At 35.3% G+C, this 19,996-nt stretch overlaps 1 protein-coding gene across 1 annotated transcript in view; it reads left to right on the forward strand.

Annotated features, from left to right (window-relative positions):
- Positions 1–19,778, forward strand: part of LOC126745611 (uncharacterized) — a 711,162-nt gene extending 691,384 nt beyond the window's left edge. The window contains exon 6 of the mRNA XM_050453549.1: positions 19,509–19,778. Coding sequence (XP_050309506.1) covers positions 19,509–19,618 — 110 coding nt within the window. The 3' untranslated portion in view covers positions 19,619–19,778. The remainder of the gene's footprint in view (positions 1–19,508) is intronic.
- The last annotated feature ends 218 nt before the right edge of the window (positions 19,779–19,996 follow it).

The following is a 19,996-nucleotide window of genomic DNA, read 5'->3' on the forward strand; positions in this document are numbered from 1 at the left end:
GCAATAAAACACCAACTCTTGTACATTTTTATTTCTAATTCTGGAAACCGGAAATCGAAAATAATTATTTTTCATGTCATAAATAATTATAGAGGCTGATCTGTTAGTAAATAAAATACAATAAGCCCGGAGGGTTTTAATATAATTAAACTAGTTCCTCGCACAAATATATTAACATAATTAAAAGTTAATCCAAATTGAATTGCCTCGGGTTAATATGATTATAGACATGTAGGTTTCTAATCAATTTATTTCTGTGTTTTAGCCAGTCATTACTGGCCGATAGGGCTTATTTAGTTGTTTAAACAAAACTTTGCTTTAGAAAAATATTTGCGTATTAATATTTCCACGTCTAATTAAGCAAACAATTAAGGATTTCTTATAAAAAATCTTTATTAAAATTGAAAAATAGCTTAAAAAAAATGAAATTTTATATTAAGAAACATATACATATATTTTCATATTTTAAAGCCAACTTTTCTTGCAAAGTGCATTTATTGCATATAATTAATTTGCTTTTTATTTTTATATTCTTGTCGTTAATATGATTCTCAATATCTGTAATTTAACTAACAAATGCTTTATAGGTACTCTGTCTATAGTTTTGTAATTTCTTTCTGTAAAAACTTGGTCAATAATAGTTTATTAGTCGCGCGGATGACACTGGTCATCCACGCCTCATTAGTCTAATACTGCATTTCATTGGTTAGGATTTATCACGCGAGCATCTATGTACCTTCTTACAAGTGATTTAGGTACGTAAATCAGTTATATGTATATTATTTTCAGTGACAAAATGTAGGGTTATATACACGTTTTGCCAGTTGGATTCTATCAATTGAGTTTCAGTGTGTAAAACAGAGACAGATTGAGATTAGATAGAGAACGCATGCATGTAAACAAATACGATAGATGGCGGAGCAAAGTTCTATCTTGCTTTCTACAGTCTGCCGTCTCTATTCTACGCATTGGCGCAAGAATTGGCCATTGTAATTTCTAACTGGCACAATGTGTATAATATTTTACTGTTTTTTTTTAGATTTTCGAAAATGTCACAACCAAAAAGATCAAGAGACGAACGTAGCAAAGATCCCATGAAATGGTTGCAATAGTATAATGAAATGGAGGAAGATGAAACTGAACCGGAAGAAAACGAAAGCGAATCGGATAATGATTTTGTATATGAGAGCGACCATGATACAGATAGTGAACAGGGAGCTGACGAGGAAAGTCTGGACGATGAAGATGAAGGGATGCTGGATAATGATACATATCTTGCGAAGGATGGAATGACGAGGTGGAGAAAATGTAATTTTCCTCTTAATGTTAGAACACGGGCTTGCAATATTATTACGCACTTGCCAGATCCAAGAAAAGAAGCTCGCGAGTTGAAATCAGAAATTGATATTTACAATTCATTTTTGGACGAGGACATTATTGGGACCATTGCAGAATCAACAAATATTTATATTCAGAAAGTTCGTGCTAAATTTGGAGGGGAAAGAGATGATAGGCAGACTGATGCTTTAGAGGCTCCAGCTTTTATCGGTTTGTCATACCTTATTGGATCTATACACTAATATGGGACAATTTAAAAGGCAACGGTCTCGAATCATGTTATTTATGTATGTCGGAAAGGCGTTTTAGATTTCTTTTGAGATGTCTAAGGTTTGATGGCATTCGGGATAGGGAACAAAGAAAGGCCCTTGATAAACTAGCACCAGTTCGAAAAATAATGGAACTGTTCAATAAAAATTTTCAGAAGTATTTTTGTCCAAGTGAATATCTTACTCTCTACGAGCAGCTATTGTCATTTCGAGAGGATGAAGATGAGGATCATTTCGATAATATATTCTAAGTAAACCTGCCAAATATGGTTTAAAGGTTTTTGCGCTTGTCGACTCGAAAATAGCTTACACGCTAAACTTAGAACCATATGTTGGCAAGCAGCCAGATGGGCCATATAACATTAGCAATGCGGCTGAAGATATCGTCCTTCGTTTAGTGGAATCAATAAGAGGAACAAATAGGAACATTACTGGTGATAACTGGTTTTCTAGCCTTTCCTTATCAAAAAAGCTACAAAGTATAAACCTCACGTATGTTGGTACTATGCGTTAAAATAAGAGGGAAATACTTAAAGACTTTTTACCAAACAAGAGCCGACAAATAAATTCGTCAATCTTTGGAATTCAGAAAGATTGTAGTCTGGTATCCTACTGCCCCAAAAAAGATAAAGCAGTTCTAATATTATATACAATACATTTTGATGGAGCAACATAGATGCTTCAACAGGCGAAGCACAAAAGCCAAAAATGGACACTTTTTATATGACAAAAGTTGGGGTTGACCTTTTGGCTCAATTGTGTCAAAATATAACGTGCAACGCAGTACAAGACGATAGCGATTATGATTTTCTGAACATAGCGGCAATAAAATCGTTCTGTATCTATAGGCACCATTGTGCAGCTTCAACAACAAATACCAAAAGAGCTGAATTTCTAGAAAATCTAAGTTGGGCTTTAATAAAACCACAAATAGAATGGAGGGCGAGCATCGAAACCCTCCCAAGGGAGCTTCGCAGAAGAGATAAGTTACTTGTTGGGATCCAGGAGGAGGCAGTGCAAGAACTTGATAAAACCGGTTCACGAGGACGGTGCTATCAGTCTGGGAGGCAACGTAACAAAATGAGCAGAAAATGGTGTTACAAATGTAATAATTGGGCCTATCTAGACCACCTTAAAAATATTTGTACCAGTTGTGTTGAGAATTAATAAATACTTATATTTAGTACAGTACTTTTGGTTACTTATTTAGAATTAATTTTAGTTCTATTAAAATCAAAATCAGTGTATCAGGTTGATTCATTAGTTTATATTATCCAACATTATTATAAAATAAAATATTTTTCCACTAAACTTTTCGTTTGTAAATCATTTTTTGAAAAATAATAACTGGATGACAACTGTCATCCGTGCGACTCTTAGCGTTACAAATATCCACGCGACTAATGGAGGGTTAATAAAAATTACCCAAAATCTTCGTAATATACCGGCGTAGTTTATTAGTTTATAGTTATACAGGTTGGTCGTAAAGTAAGGAGTAAATTAAAGATCTAATAATAATAATAATAAAGAAGTTTATTTAGCATAATAGCTACATACATTACAATAATTATAATTATAATATAAAGCAGTACTAAAAGTCTATAAAGAAAATAAACTACAATAATAATAAACCAATAAAAGTTCATTGCATACAGGGCTACATTAGGTATAATAGAGTGGTGATCAGCGTAATAAAAGAAAACGTACACAACAATTATTGGTATAAATAAAACCTAACCTAGGACAACACAAATGGTATAATAAAACTTATAACTAAAATCATAAAAAAAATATAATGTACAACATTATATAATTAATATAATGTACAACACAATATACATTTTTTCTATGTCTGCTATAAATCCAACTCTGTTTTTTTTCCAGCGTAGTAGAATGTCTGCCAGGTCATTTTGTAATCTGGGTCCGGTATGCATGTTTCCGTTTAAACTTGATGCGTCGAAGACTACTCTAAGTTTCGTAGTTGTACTGTCTTCTCTTGTGACAGCTTGATGAGGTATGTAATATTTTCATTGATTATAGGCGTATTTGGGCACTCTTTCCATGTGCCCAAGCCTTATGTATTCTTCCATAAATTGTCAATACTGGTCGTAGAAGCTCTAATTTTTTACAAACTTTTTTTCTAATTGTTGAAATCTTGCTATGGCTCGGGATTTTGATTCTCCTAATTGCGGTGGATACTCTTTGAAGGGCAGCTTCACTGTATAACTTCCATCCTTGTTTCTTTTTATTGTTTTTTAAAAGAGTTCTTCACACAATTATTGGTCTTCTGGCTTGATTTGCTGTTGACATGGGACTTCTTCTATTTCCCAAAATTTGGTCAGTTGATGATTTTCTTCTGTTCTTGATATCATGCTCTTTATTTGTAGGTGTTTACTCTTTTCATTGATGATCATTGTTCCAGAAATAATCCAACCAAATTCTGTTTTTTATCCTATTAGTCCATCCCGTTTTTTGAGCCCTTCTAGTATTATTTTCCCGTGTTCTTCTGCTTCTAGTAGTACCTCGATTGGTCCCGTTGTATTGAATGTGGGGGCTGCCAGAATAGTATTTTCTCATTCTCCTGCGTCCATCTCGTTTAACGGTTCACTCGGGAGCGCCTTCGTAATCTCTCTTTCTTCAGCTGCGTCGTGAGTGCTTTGGGGGTGATTTCTTGAATTGTTATTTCTTGTGTTCGATTCATTGTATCTAGAGTTGACAATATTGGGCCTGAAGTTCGGTTCGTTGTTTCTCCTGAAGCTGTTTTGGTAGTTCTGTGGTCTTGAGGTGCAGTTTCCATTTCTTGCGTTTGAAGTGGCTTGTCGGTCTTGATGTAGTAAAGTATTGTGGGGTCTACTGCAGATTTTGCAGTTGCTTGTGCAACTATCTCTCCAATTATGGCTTAAACATCTGGTACATAGTTAATGATCTTTTATCATCTTCATTCGGTTCATTGGTGATTGGCGCAAAAATAGATTGCAGCGCCAAATATTATGCCCTCGGTAGCATAGTTGGTATACTTGATCTCTTAAGAATCTATCTTTTTTTTCTGAGTTGAGCGCTTTAAGTGACTGAAATCTTCTTTTTATAAATTCTAAAATATCTTCTAGTGTGGCGACTTCTAGAGGGTCTTCTAAAGTTTGCTCGTAGATTTTTGTCGTTTTCTGGTCCCATTTTCTGCATATTATTCTTCCTACTATCGGGTACCATGATGACGTATCGTAGCCTAGATTCCTAATGCCTTCTAGGCATTCGGTTGTGACATCATACAGTTGTTTAAGTTTTGGCACTGATTCGTAGGTAATTGTCGGGAACTCATAAATCTTGTCTACTAATTTTGATACAATGAGACATTTGTTTTAATATCTCTGCTTCAATAAATTCCATGCTGCATGGTAGTTTCCATCTTTTTCAAGTAGGTGCTTGATAGTGCTTTGTGCTTCTCCTCGAAGAAGGGATTTGAGGTGCTGGAGCTTCTGTGTACTTGATAATTTGTTATTTCGATGAATTATCCTGGTAAAAAGATCGTCAAACGTGGACCATTCTTCGTACAGTCCGTTGAATGTTGAAATGTTCATTGTTGGGATGGGTGTGTTGTTTGATAGATTTTGGCCCTCCTTTATTTTTATTTTTCGTCTAGCTGCTCTATATTATCATCGTATGACCTGTAGTATTAGACGGTGGGCAGATAAATATTCCTTGCTTATAATGCCTTTGCAAAGGATCTCGTTGTGAAGTTGCTGAATGGGGCCCCATTGATTCTTGGTGTCTTCTTTCAGAAATTCATAGCGAATTGTAGGTTTATCTCTGCAGAGTTCTTCTTCAATTTCTTCAATCAAAAATTGAAACTCTTGAACTACTACTTCTTTTCGTCTTAGTATTGCTTCGTCTTCTACAGGCTTCTTTTCTTTTTCTGGTTTTTTGCACGTCTTCAAGTGGCTTTTGAAATTATCGTACAATCCCTTGATTTGCTCCAAGTATTTCTTCGTGAAGTAACTATGACTAAATTCTCCGATTTTTCTAAGCTTCTCATTATTTTCTACAAATGCGTCCCATATTCTGTCTCCCTGTTGGTTTCTATGAGTAATATATGATGATGTTTTTTTTGAGTTTGAATCTTTCTTTACGTTGGTTAGAAGTTGTTCTCATTCTCCCGCTAGCTCCTGCTGGCGGAGGGCAATTTTATTCGTTTCTTCCATGGCTTTTTCCTGGGGCGGCAGTTTCTTATTTTAGATTGCAGATGTAAAAGTGGTCTTTTGGCAGCTTACTCCTGGCTTGACTTTAAGATGGAGACGGCGTCGTGGGCGGCAACTCCTTTTGTTTAACTTGAAGATGGAGGCGGCGTCGTAGGCGGCAACTCCTTTTATTTAACTTGAAGATGGAGGCGGCGTCGTAGGCGGCAACTCCTTTGGTTTAACTTGAAGATGGAGGCGGCATCGTGGGCGGCAACTCCTTTGGTTTAAAATCCGGCTCGAAGGACCATGAAAAGATTTAGGGAGGGTTCCCTTAAACCTTTTTTATTCCCTATTACCCTATAGCAGCCTTACTATAGGTTTACAGGTAAGGGTGGCTTGGCTGTAATAGGTTGAGTAAAGAACCACTTGATTGTAAAATTCAATACTGATTTATTGACCCAAAACTACAACTATTTATATCAGTCTTAAACTAACAATTCGTGGTAATTTTTAAAACTAAGATGTTTTCTCTGTACAATACTTCTTACATTCCCAATGATGAAACCTTGCAAATTGTTTTATAAACTCTACTACGCACCTTGACGGACTAACATAAACAGTTTTATATACTTAAGTAAAAAATAGAATTTTTAAATTAATAAATTTAAAATTAAAAATGTCGACTAGACACAAAAAAATAGAAATACTCTTAGCTATCCCTATTTAAAAGATGTTTTCCTAATAGCCTCCTAAACTGGTTTACATTATCACAGGTCTTAAATATCACAGGCAATTTATTTAATTCTACTGAGCCTCTAAATAAAATCGAATTAAAAAACTAAACAGTGTTACACCTATCCACTATGGCGAAATCTTCACGATGTCTAGTATTGTATGTGTATACACTCTGTGATAAATCTAACTTTTTTGGAGAATTTTCGCATGACTTAGTCTGCATGTGCACAAAAATTTAAATTGACATCTAGAATAGTACCCAAATACTTAATTTCACTCTCATAAAGAATGCTATCCCCATTTACAGTAATGCTCACACTATCCATGTCTATTTGATTAAGTCGTGACTTTTTGCCAAATATGCAAAACTTCGATTCAGCTGTATTTAGACACAATTTGTTAGTGCAAAGCCAGACAAATAAACTATTCAATTCATTATTTAGGTCAATTTGCATTTGCTGTAACTTTTTGCCTATAATATACACCATTGTATCATCTGAAAATAATACCACCCTACGCTTTTCAAAAACTTTTACCATATCATTAATGTACAGTAGAAATAACAATGGTCCTAAGACAGTTCCTTGAGGCATACCATAATTAACAGAAACATACTGAGATATACTATTTTTAAACATAACACGTTGGACTATGTTGGACACATACGACTTAAACCAACTCAAAGCATTATCCCTAATTCCTAATTGCTGTAGTTTGGTAATTAAAATTTGTCTATCTATCGTTTCGAAGGCTCTCTTAAAATCTAAAAATACCGCTAAAGCAAGATTTTCACAGTCGATAGCTTTGAGAAAATCATCACAAATATTAACGACAACGGATTCACAAGAATGATGCTCACGAAATTCCGACTGTCCAGAAACAATTATTTTGCCTTTATCACAAAACTCAACAAGTTGTTCCTGAACACAATTCTCAAGGAGCTTTTCATAGACAGGTACCATGTTAATGGGTCTAAATTCATTATGCAAATTTGTGTTTTGTACTTTGGGAACAGGAATAACAATAGACAGTTTCCAATCATCTAGGAAAACACCGTTAGACAAAGAAGTATTAATAATATCTAACAATCTATTACCAACCACAAGAGAGACATCACAGAGGACATGTTTTGATATATCAGATTCACCACCACCAATATTTTTTATGCTTTTTAGAGTATTTTTCATTTTTAACATAGAGACAGGTTTGAATTTAGAAAAAATGTTAAACACGGGGGGACATACAACATTATTTAATCTGTTTCTGCTTTGTGGTATATTATTTATAATATCCTTCACACTCTCTACAAAATATTTATTAAATCTGTGGGATATGATTTCTTCATCTTGGAGTATTATTACATTAAAATTCATTTGCTCCGGTAGTGTGCTACTTTTACTCGGCAACAGTGTTTTCAAATTCTTCCATAGTTCCTTCGGGTTCTTTTTATTAGAATCTATACATTCAAAAAAATTATTTTTCTTCTCTATTCTGATTTTGTTAACTGTAAACTTTCTTTTAGCCTTATATTGATTCCAAGTATTTTCACTTTTATCTCGTAAAAAAAATATTTTTTTTTCTAATTGCAACTCAATTTTGTTGTCGCACGTTTGGATTGCCCTTGCAATTCTAAATATTTTCCATGTAGCATGTGCTTTACCGAAGTCTAAGCGTTTTAGCGGTTTTCTTATTCAAAATTTGAAAATTGCAAAAAGGTCATAAAGAAAAGCAAAAATGAAATAAATTTTTTTTCTATTGTAAAAAAAGCTTCGTAAAAATAATAATATATATACAATACTTACCCGCCACGTGCTGTTGTGTATAAAGCATGGACCCTAGCATGCTGTTTTCCAAATACAAATTAAAATACAATATGACACTGGAGTACGACTAGCTTGTTCAAAGTTCGTCAACAGACTACTGAACTAAATAAAAACAATATTTTAATGTCTATTTCTGCAAGTCGACAAGCAGTGTTGCCATATTTTAGAGAGTCCCTTATGGGGGACTATATACACTAATGGGTTAATTAGATATTTAATATTACTCGTTATCCACGGCGTAAACTGTCTACCCTTATATAGTCTTGTTTTAAACGGAGCATATTTATTTATTAAAAGGGAAATATTATTGGTAAGTAATGAAACTTTTTCATTAATTTCAGAAGTATAATAAATTTTATGCCACTGTAGCTGCTGGGCCTCCTCCGCAAAAGAAGTCATGTTAATACTATTGTGGTCCCTGGACCTAACAACTTTTTTACATAATTTAGATTTTGGTAAATTTAAAATCGCTTGAACTAAATTGTGATCAGATATCGACTCCGATATACAAGTAGATTGAGAGCTAATACACTCGATGTTACTGCTAGCTACAATGACGTCAATAAGGGTATTAGACCGATTGTTGATTCTAGTAGGGTTATTAATCAGTTGCCGAAGATCGAATACTTTTAAAAGATACTTAAAGTGTTGAGTTGCTGCAGTTGGTCTCAGTAAATCTATATTTAAGTCCCCCATAAAAATTATACTATCATAGCATGGCACAGATATAGTAAAAATTTCTTTTATAAGTTCAGGGAATGCAGGCATGCTAGAAGAGGGTGGCTTAATACATAATATTTACTAATAAAATATTTTTTTTATTTGCAATAAGCTTTATAATTAAATACTCAAACTCATCAGTTATATGGGGAAATGTTACTAAAGAGAACTTAATGACTTTCTTTGCATAAATACCAACCCGGCCGCCCCGCCTATTCCGATCTTTCCTTTTAAAATTATAATTAAGTACGTTAAAAATTAAGCTGTCATCATCTGGTGTAAGCCAAGTTTCTGTAACTTCCAAAATATCAAAGTCATATTCACTGGCATAATTTAGAAATTCATCATAACCGGTTTTTATGGAACGAAAATTTAAATGAGCAACACTGAAATTGGCCCTAGATTGCCGATCCTGCAGGATTTCAAAACTATCCCCCATTGAATACGTTAACCCTTCGCCACCCCAACCCGTGCCAAACTGCCCCACCGCCCCATTTTTCTAAATTCTATGTCATTCCACAAAAAAATGCACAAAAAAAAACCGTCAACTATGCGGTTATATGCAAAGCTATGAGGCGTTTAGAGCAAAAGTGGCCCAAGCCAAAAATATTTTTTATGGAGAAATTCGCAAATGAAAATAATGAAATTTTTTGGAGATTAATTACGAAATTATTAGAGGCGATTGTAAGAATTTCTTAATTTATTTTTATTTAGGTTAGTGGTGGAATATTAAAATTAGTTTTTGGAAATTTTTTTTTTGAAAAATATGATTTTGCATGTGGCTTGGACTACTTTTGCAAAACCTTTTTTTTACTGACTTGAGAGTAAAAATGAATTACTAAAGCAAAATAACTTATTTGTAGGTAAACGATAAGACATTTTTAAACAAAACTCAACGTAAACTCTTATTAATTTATTTTTTGAGTCTTCTTCAACACGTACATTGTGAACCAGTTGACGATAAAATTCATGGTTTACTGGTGGAATATAATCAAGCAAAGATAACAAGTCTTGGTATTTCTTTTCTTGTATGGGCTTAGGTCCCTCGAACAGAGGAAGAAGTCTGGCCATGTCATGGAAAGTTTGGCTGCCCCGTTTTTTTTTACATTAACTTCGTTAAATAAAACATTTTCGTTATTGGAATATTTAAATTGGATAATTTCAGGTTTTTCTTTATCATACCGAAGCCACTGTATTCGCAACCATTTTTCATCAGCTTCCGTTTTTTTACGATTCGTTAATGCCATTTCTAGTTCTTTTGTTGAAAAAAAGTCGCTGGATATCATAACTACTACTTTGAACGGATTTCTTTTCCTGGCATCTAGAACCACTTGCATCCAATCATTGGGAACAAAAATATTTTTATAGTGTTTTTTGTTTTTTTTTCGACTAATCCAAAGTCCTGATTATTTGGAAGGTAGGAGTGACCAGAAACTAAAAATATATGGTCAATGTTGTTAACTGTATAATCGCTGGATAATACAATGTATGTACAAAGGGCAGCCATTTTGAAATTCCTATTTTGACCACCGCACTCATCGCTGTACATTATTAACTTTCTTGTGGTAACAAAGTTCTTAATGTAGTGTGCAATACAGGAACCAATTTCCTGAGTACCCCGGGATACAACACTCTCATCCCACATGTACATGTGTACTATGCGAGTTTGAAGATCATGAATCCCAAAACAAAATGTCCAAAGTTGCCTTTTGTAGTACGCAACTCCTGTTGAAATGATCGGCGTTGCCAATGTTTTCATTAAGTCAAATGAATTTACGGTAAGGTCATTGTCCGATTTTGCAGCTTCAGCATCGTTTCTCATGCCTTGTCTAGCAGCTTCAGCTTTCCTCTGGTGCAGCTCTTGTTCTGCTTTAATTGCCGCACTTTCTTGGCCATCTCCCACAGCTGTTTTAATTTTAATATTGAAAGCATGACATTTGCGACAACTATCGGATAATGGCGCGTGAAACTTTAAATTAAAATCATCTTTAAATATTTGACGAAAAACAAACAATGAAACGGGTTGTTCAGTTTCATTTTTATACAAATTGTACATTTTGGTTAGGTCTAGTTCTGGAGAAAGATACTTGACATTTGGACTTTTTTTCAATGAATAATAGGACTCATAAGCTGGTAATTTATTAATAAAACTTTTCACAGCAGTGACTTTTTCCAGAGAAGTTTTATTAACTGGTATTGATTTTCCACGTTTATCAGGCTGTGGTGTTCTATCAGTGCTTTTTGACTTCAATACCCTAGTTATGCGACCATCAGACACGCCTAATGATTGCTTAAAAAAAGTTTTGCAATTTTTTTTGTCTTCTCCTTTGGCATTTGGCAAAATGTAGCACCTGCTGTGTTCCTTTGGTTTTATATCTTCCGTGGTATAACTCCGTTTTTTGTTAAGAACTCTGACATGTCCAAAAATATAAGAAGTCTGCAAAGTGTGAGATCCCAAACTATAAAAGTTTTTGAATAGAGACTTACGCTATTTTTGTGAAAAATTTTCGTGGCACTTCTTTGAACAAGGGTATTCTTTGTTCAAAGAAGTGCCAATATCTTGGAAGAAACCACCCTCCCCTTGGTGTTCACGTATTCTTTACCAGCAGCACGCTTTCTTTTCCTAATATTTCTCTTCCACTGTCCTTTATTTTTCCTTCTTTTTGCTCCCTGAATAATTTGCTCGCAGGAAGTGCGTTCTATGTCTGTAATATAAACAAAACATTAATCAATAAAACATAATATTTTATTATAGAAGTCAATAAAAACATAATAAAATATAATGTTTTTATCGATTGATAAGGAAACAAACTAACCAGAGAGCTCACTAGATTCACTTCCAGAAGGTACGAATTCAGAACCTGAATCCTGAAAAGGTTCTTCTATATCTGTAACAAAAAAAAATATAAATGCAAAAGTGGCCCAAACCCGGATCACCGAAACACAGTGTTTTCATAACCTCAAAATACATATTATTACAACTTTAACTGCAAATGTGCAAATAAAATTTAATGATAGGTTACTTACCAGAGCGATCTTCTTCACAACCAGACATATTTCTTTGCATTTTAATTGAAAAAAAAACTTTACCATTTAAAGCCACTTTTGCTCTAAACGCCTCATATAATAAGACAAAAAAACTAGTCTGTGATCCCTTCCCGTGGCTTGATGGTCGCTCTACAAATTCCTGCTGCACATTTCAAACCATTTCGGGCTTTATTCGATCTATTATTTGACGTTGGCTTTTAATTACCTCTTCTTTTTTCCCATAAAAAAAGTTTAATGGTGTTGGATCGGGTAACCTCGGTGGCCACTATAGTAGCCACCAAGGCCTTGCCGTGGCCTTGGTGGCCACAATAGCACCGCTCAGTCCACTCCACTTGTGTGGGAAAGTCTCGTGCAAATAAGTCGAATTATTACAGAAAAATGAAGGGGGGAGTCCTCACTCCCCCCTTCATTTTTTGATTAAATTATTTAGAAAATTAATTAAACTAAACTGTTCAAAAATTAAATTGGAAAATAAACAGAAAAGAAAACCTTTAAATATTTGGGAATAAAGTGATGTTTTTTCGGGATAATTTGACAAATTAAAGGAGAAAAACACTATTTGCAGGTGATTCAAACCCTATTAAGAAAATGAAACGATGATAGGGTGGAAAAGTCGAATTCTCATTAATATTCAAAATTTTAATTCGTTTGTGTATTTATAGTTTTTTTTATTAAATTAAAAATTAATTATTTTAAATTAAATCTTTATTTGGTGGTGCCTCCATCTTCTTGGAACCACATGTTCTGGTGTGGAGTTTCGAACATCGGGAGCTAGAGCTTCTAGCTCGGGAAAAAAAGAAGCCAGAGCTAAAAAAAGGTCTTCTTCTAGAAAACTCAAGTATCACTCACCTGTTAAATTTTCTTCAAGGAAGATAAGTCCGATAATAATGTCAGAAACAACAGCAGTCCACACGTTTATATTCGGTCGGTATTATATAAGTTATTTGTTGAATAAAGGCAATTATAATAAATTGAATTTCACAAAGCCTTTAATGACTAAATTTTATCAATAAATGTATAAAACGTATTAAAATATTTTCTTTCACAACTTGCATGAAGATAAAAAACCGGAAATCCGGCTTCAGAAGGTACCAATTGCTCCTTCGAATAATACTGAGAAGAGTTTGGCTTTTTTGGAATTTCTGATGACTATCGCATAATTAGTCTGATATCTGAGTCCAAGTCCCACTATTGTTATATTATTTTTTTATCCTCAAAATATTTAAAAAAATAATCCCTACATGTATTGGTATGAAACACGAAGAACAAATAAGTAACACTCATTTCGGATTTCAGAGTGGACTCGGTACTCGACAAGCTCTCTTTTCCCTGAATGTGCTAACACAGAGATGTAGGAACATGAACATAAATGTATACGCTTGTCTCTTTTTTTAGATAAGGTAACTTTAAAAATTAGCCTAGCCACCTAAAGCGACGTATTATTGCAAGTGTCTGTAACATTTTCTTTTTGCTAAATAAAGTCCTTTAATAATATTATTATTAACATTATTTGTTTGTGTTAGGCATCCGAAAATGCTAGTAACCGGGATTGACAAGAGATATACTACAATCATAGCACAGCTCTACTGGAACCAAACTGTAGAGGTGAAAATAGACAGAGGAGAATATTGTCTTCGTTGCTATTCAAAATTTACTCGGAAGCTATTTTCAGAGAGGCTCTAATAAAAGATATGGGAGAGGTTAAATTAAATGGAGTCCGCACTAATATAAGATATGCCAACTACACCGTGATCCTAACAGATAACAAACCAGATTTGCAAAAAATGATTCGGACTACACATAAACACTTTCAAGCCAAATTAATTATTTCCTTCAATCATATATATTGTCAATCAAATTGATTATACTCAGTATAAAACAAGTAATTTCTACTATTATAATTTCTAAACAATTAATAAATACTAATCAATTTTACAACCGAATTTGCGAAGCACAAAATGCCACCTTGGCAATTGTGCGTATTTCCTCTTTATTTTACTATGGGTCATTGACATAATTTTTAGGTGTAAATACAAGCTCGGAATCTAGGGAAATCATCAGTTATTCGATAACTACTTCGTGCTGATCCTCTGCCCTCAGGTAGGAACCAGTTGGATCATAAACCGCTGGTTTTCGCCTAAGGGCGGACTACACTTGTAAGAAGGTAACTCTGCCTTTAAGCGAACCGACAAATTACCTTCAGTTACCCAGTCGGTCTCCTTACCTGGGAAAAGAGTTGGCTCGGATAGCTAGGTTCCGGGGAATCCCGAGACATAATTATCCAAAGGGTTGAATTTAGAACTATTTCCTAATTTAGGTATTTTTATCGTTGATGACGCCCCCTCAGCTGAAAATCGATGGTCAAAGTTACACCCTGTACTACCCGGCCTTCTGTGGTACGGCTCTTTGTACAGCCTTAGGTGACATAATAGATTTGTCAAACAAACTAAGTCGTTTTCCTCAAGCTATCTGCCCCCCATCCTCGTACGCCGAGCATAATCAAAGAGCCAGAAAAGTCTACTGGCCCTTTAATCAACGCAGCTGCGCAAGAACTACTTTATCTGAGAGGAGTTGGAGGTCCGCCGGACCAAGTCGACTGAACGGCGTGACAATATTACCTAAACGCTTTGAGGAAAATTTTAACCAGAATAAATCAGTTCTTCATCAGCCTTGGTTTGAGCTTGGTGCTTAAAATGCGCATGGTCAGATGGTATATCTGCAGTGTATTACTTTACGGTTATAAATCATGGACTCTTGATCCAATACCGCATACTTTGTAATTCACGGATTCACCGATTTATAAAGGAACATCATTAAAGAGAAAAAACAAGATATTTAAGCCATATCATGAGAGGTAAAAAATACGACTTACGATAATGAACGAAATACGATCTGTTGGAAGACGTTAGAACTTGTGGTTGAAAGACATTAGAAGATGGCTTGGGTGAACTTGGACTCAGAGTCTTAGAGCAGCTGTATCCAGGCCAATTTTAGGGATATGGGTTGCCTATAGAGGGCTTGATAAGAAGAAAATCTAATATTATAAGAATAACTTTATATGATGGTGTGCAATGGAATTTATAACAAATAAAGAGAAAATATCTTAGAAACTATCTTTTTTTTTTGTTCCCAAGACCGTTCTAAAATGTAAAGTTATAAAAAAATTTTGACTTAAAAATGCGATTCAATACTTTTTACAGTGCCGTTGATCTCTTGAATGTTATAATTTTTCTTTATTTTTGATGTGGATTTATATTTTGCTTTTTTACAATTCGTACCCATATGTTTTCTTTCTTAATAAATTTTTCTGCTTCCCTGATATTTTTGGGTTAATATTTTTCAAATTATTTTTCCTTTAATATTGTGGCGAATATACGTAATAGGTTAATTCGCCCTAAATCTAATTGGCTGCAGAAGTCCGGCAATAACCAGCTATTATCTGTCTTGTCAGGGGTAGACGGATGACAAGTGATGATAGACAGGAGGTTCTCCCGCGTATTCTGATCGAACATTACTCGTGTTCTTTTTGATAATTTAAGATAGTTTTTAAGTGCAATTAGGTTATTTAGGGGTAATAAATTAAGTGCCTAAGGAAGTGTGCCTTATTTGCTGACCGCAACAGCCACATTGGTGACCCCGACGTGATGCCGAAATAGAAACGAAAATCAAGAAACATGTCTAACGCTGAATCTGTTGATAGCGTCGAAACCGTCGGCAACGCCGATGGCGAATCTATTGCTAATACTGTCCCTGTGCAAGAAATTTTGGTCCCTGGACCCTCCACGTAGCCCACGCTTCCTCAAAACGTTGACCAGAGCGTAAATGCCCGCGTAGGCCCCTGAATTTTGATGCTCAGAGCCTGAACTATGGTTTTTCCGTCTCGAAGCACAGTTCCGACAAACCAGAATCACCGCGGATGACTGTAAGTTCGACCACTAAATAATTAATCTCAATAGCGAGGTTCTTCTAGGGGTGGCTGACCTACTAAGAAACCCTACCCGGGCGTACGACGATTTGAAAGCTGGCGTCCTCGCGAGATTTGGCACTAGTATTGATGAAAAGATTCAACGGTTAATGGAGATGACCTTGGGTGACCTTAAACCAACACAACTCTTACATGCATGTATGCAAACTTTAGCATCTAATAATATTAGCTTACAAGTTCCTAAAAACTCCTTGCAGCCGCTATCACCATTGACTATGAGAGCCTTGTTGATGCCCAGTCTGCAGATGAACGCCTCCAGCGAATTCTCAATGACCCTGATAGTTTATTGAACCTTCAACGCATTTTTCTACCATTTTTGAAGAGCATTCGAAATTTCATTCGCATACGAACATAAAATGTAGTGGCAACGTATCAAAGTCGAGTGCTATTGAAGGCCATGTCACACGGGATGAAGACGCTACAAATTTTTTAAGCTAACCTGAAATTTAAGTTTAAAAATATCAGTGAATTTTGAGGTTTTTTTCATGACGTTTCTTGGGTTTTTCGAATTGACTTTTTTTTAAGTTGGATTCAAAAAATAAAAATATTGCGATTTTGTGTCAAGTGAGCAAAAGAAAGAACTAATTCTATTCATGGCAGAGCACCCGGAATTAAAGTCGGGCAAATTCACCCAAGATTTTTCACCTAAAACTGCACAAGCCTTGTGGATAAAAGGAGCGGACAGATTACACAGTCTCCCTGGAGCACATAAAGAGCACATGAATTCTATCGTAATAGTCGTGCTTAATCTATATAATTTAATAAATTGAGCATCTGAATACATTTCAAATAGGTCAAGAAATGAAGAGTACATCCTATTCCCTTCTTCAGAGTTTCAGTCTCTTCCAGTAAATCGACGACGTTTCTTTGTACAAGATTTGTTCATTTTTCTTAAATTTTACACCAGTTTGAATCAAGTAGTTCATTTTTCATTCTATTTCAAATTTTCATTAAACTTTAAACTTTAACACAATTTCGCTTGGCTCACTGTGTAGAAACAGTTAGTTAAAGTATTTCTGTTCAAATGCATCCAAAAGAATGTTTTAAGGCCTTATAAAAAGGTGCGCGTCCAACATACTGAACTAGTTCGTTAAAACCCATTATCAGAAGAACTAAATCGCTAAACCGCATCGTTCACGTATCTAGTACCACCCGCTACAATCCCGTGTTTATGGGATAAACCTCATTTCGTACTGAGAAAAAGCTGGCCAGCTAACGCAAGTGAAAAACTGTAATCGAGAGAAAACCAGGTAAGGTCTTACAACCATTAATAAAATTGTCAAAAAACAATAAATACAGTCAACTTTTCTCACTAGTGAGCTTTCAATACAGTACTTTCTTAACAAAAATAAAAATCAAATAGACAAGATTGTTTAATCTTGCCATTAGATTATAGTTTTTTTTTCAATAAAAAACACTACGAAAATACTTTCGAACGAACTCAGATATTTAAAAAAAAAACAAAGCTAGTTTAAAATCAAAACAAGGCAAGCGGCAGAATCAAATTGAAAATCGCACACGAACTTTGAAATTTGAATGGTATATACCTATTCGAGACACCGCATGCGAAAAAGTTCGCATACGATGCGGTCGAAAATACGAATATCGATTTTTTGTGTGAAATCCTCTAATTTCGTATGCGAATCAAATTCGAATGGTTTTCAAAAATACGGCCCCAGTTCAGGATGGGCGTATACGAGTTTATGTACCCGCTACCTTTCAGCGAAATGTCTTTCTGAAATTTCATAGCCGGTCGCATCCAGGAAACTCAGCTGCGCTGCGACTCATCGCAGAACGCTTTGTGTGGCATAATATGAACCACTAAGTCAAACAGTGGACTAGAGAGTACTTCCACTGCCAAAGCGCCAAGGTTGGGCGTCACACCGTTACACTTGTGTCATCACTAGGTATGCCAGACGAACGATTCGCCCATATTCATGTTGACATTGTAGGACCACTTCCGCCTAGCCAAGGGTTCCGTTACCTCTTACCTATCATTGACCGATTCACAAGGTGGTCTAAAGCCATACCTATCTCCTAGATAACTGCTGAGATTGTGGCAGAAAAATTCTTGAAGGATGAATATCTCGCTTTGGCGTTCCAGGTACCATAACTACTGGCCGAGGAAGACAATTCGAGTCGCAATTATTCGGCCAGCTCAATACAATTCTGGGGGTACAGCATATTAAGACGACTCCCTATGACCCACAGTCGAATAGGTGTATTAACCGTTTCCACCAGACTCTTAAAGCTACTCTTATTGCTGCCGACGTCGTGTCCTGGACCGAAGCTTTGCCTCTGGGCATACTTAGTTTATGCAACACTTTCAAGCCAGACATCTGATGAAGCCTCTGAGTTGGTGTATGGTACACCAGTTCGCCTTGCCGACCAGCTAATGGCTCCTAGTGCCGCCGCTCCTGATAAACACCGATTTGTCCAGCATTTTCGCAAAATTATGGGAGCAATACGACCGGTACCAACCAACAACCACTCAACTTGCACCGCCTATGTTCATCCGGCGTTGCAATCAGCGACACATGCGCTTATTTGCAATGACAAAGTGAAGCCACCGTTAACAGCTCCATACAGTAGTATGTACAAAGTATTAGAACGACACAACAAGTTCCTAACACTTGATTTCCAGAGGGTCCCCCAACGAGTGTCCATGGACCGCCTAAAACTCGCATATGTTCCAGCGGCTCATCGTCTCTTGGAAGAACATTCATACGCCAACCGAATACAGATCAATGCATGTCAACAGAATCAGTCGGAACCAGCGGGTTCCTAACAGGTTAATTCACCCCAAATCTGATTGGCTGCAGAAGTTCGGCAACAACTAGCTGTTATCTGTCTTGTCAGGGGTAGACGGATGATAAGTGACGGTAGACAGGAGGTTTTCCCGCGCATTCCGATTGACGACACATGTCGAACATTACTCGTGTTCCTTTTGATAATTTAAAAGAATTTTTGAGTGCAATTAGGTTATTTCAGGGTAATAAATTAAGTTCCTAAACAATTGTGCGTTATTTGCTGACCGCAACAGCCACAATATCACTAATGCTTTATTATCCACGTTTTTCCCACTAGGATTAAAAGTAAATCTTTTTCATTCGAAGCTTACTCTTCTTCTAATATGTCTTGTTTCGTGCTAGTAATTCTTGTAAAAATATATCCTTGTCTCTTAATAATGTTAAAATATCGTGTCCCTTGATGATGTTTTTTTGTATATGTTGTTCCTGTACATTGTGTGTTAATAAATCTTCTGAACAATGCAATGTATTACTTGTCAGTTTCCAACTTTTAAGCAAAATTTTTAACTTTGTTGGCTTAAATGACTAATATAATTTAACCAATCATATTTTTTTTGCCTTTTTAATATATGTTATATTTTTCTATAATGGGCTTTCTTTTGTTTCAGTTGAACTATCGGCGAACGTCATACGGAGCAATGTAAACCAAAAGAAACCCGATGTTACGACGCAATTTTTCTGCATTCTCGTCGTCAGTGCGCAATTATTTATTCGGTGATAAACAATTTATACCAAAAAGCTTTTAATTATTCCCAATTTTGTTTTCAATTTTACCTCTAAATCGATGTGATATAATTTAAATTGAGAGAAAATATATACAAGTGTAAATAATGAAATTTATTATACCTATAGGCGACCGAAATTTTGATTGTGTATATTACGGGTGTTGCGAATATTTAATAAATGTATAAAATATTTGGCATTACGTTGTTTTTTTTTTAATGCTTTTAATAGACATTTATTGGTTGTATTTAGGTATTATTAAAATAGTGTAAAAAAGACATAAAAAAAGGAAAAAATTCTAAAATAAAATGAAGTGTCCTAAAAAAATTCTCTGGGTAAAAAAGGCTTTCTGTACATACTAATAAATGCTTAA

The sequence above is a fragment of the Anthonomus grandis genome, chromosome 16 (assembly GCF_022605725.1).
Source record: "Anthonomus grandis grandis chromosome 16, icAntGran1.3, whole genome shotgun sequence".
In the NCBI taxonomy this organism is placed as follows: Eukaryota; Metazoa; Arthropoda; class Insecta; order Coleoptera; family Curculionidae; genus Anthonomus; species Anthonomus grandis.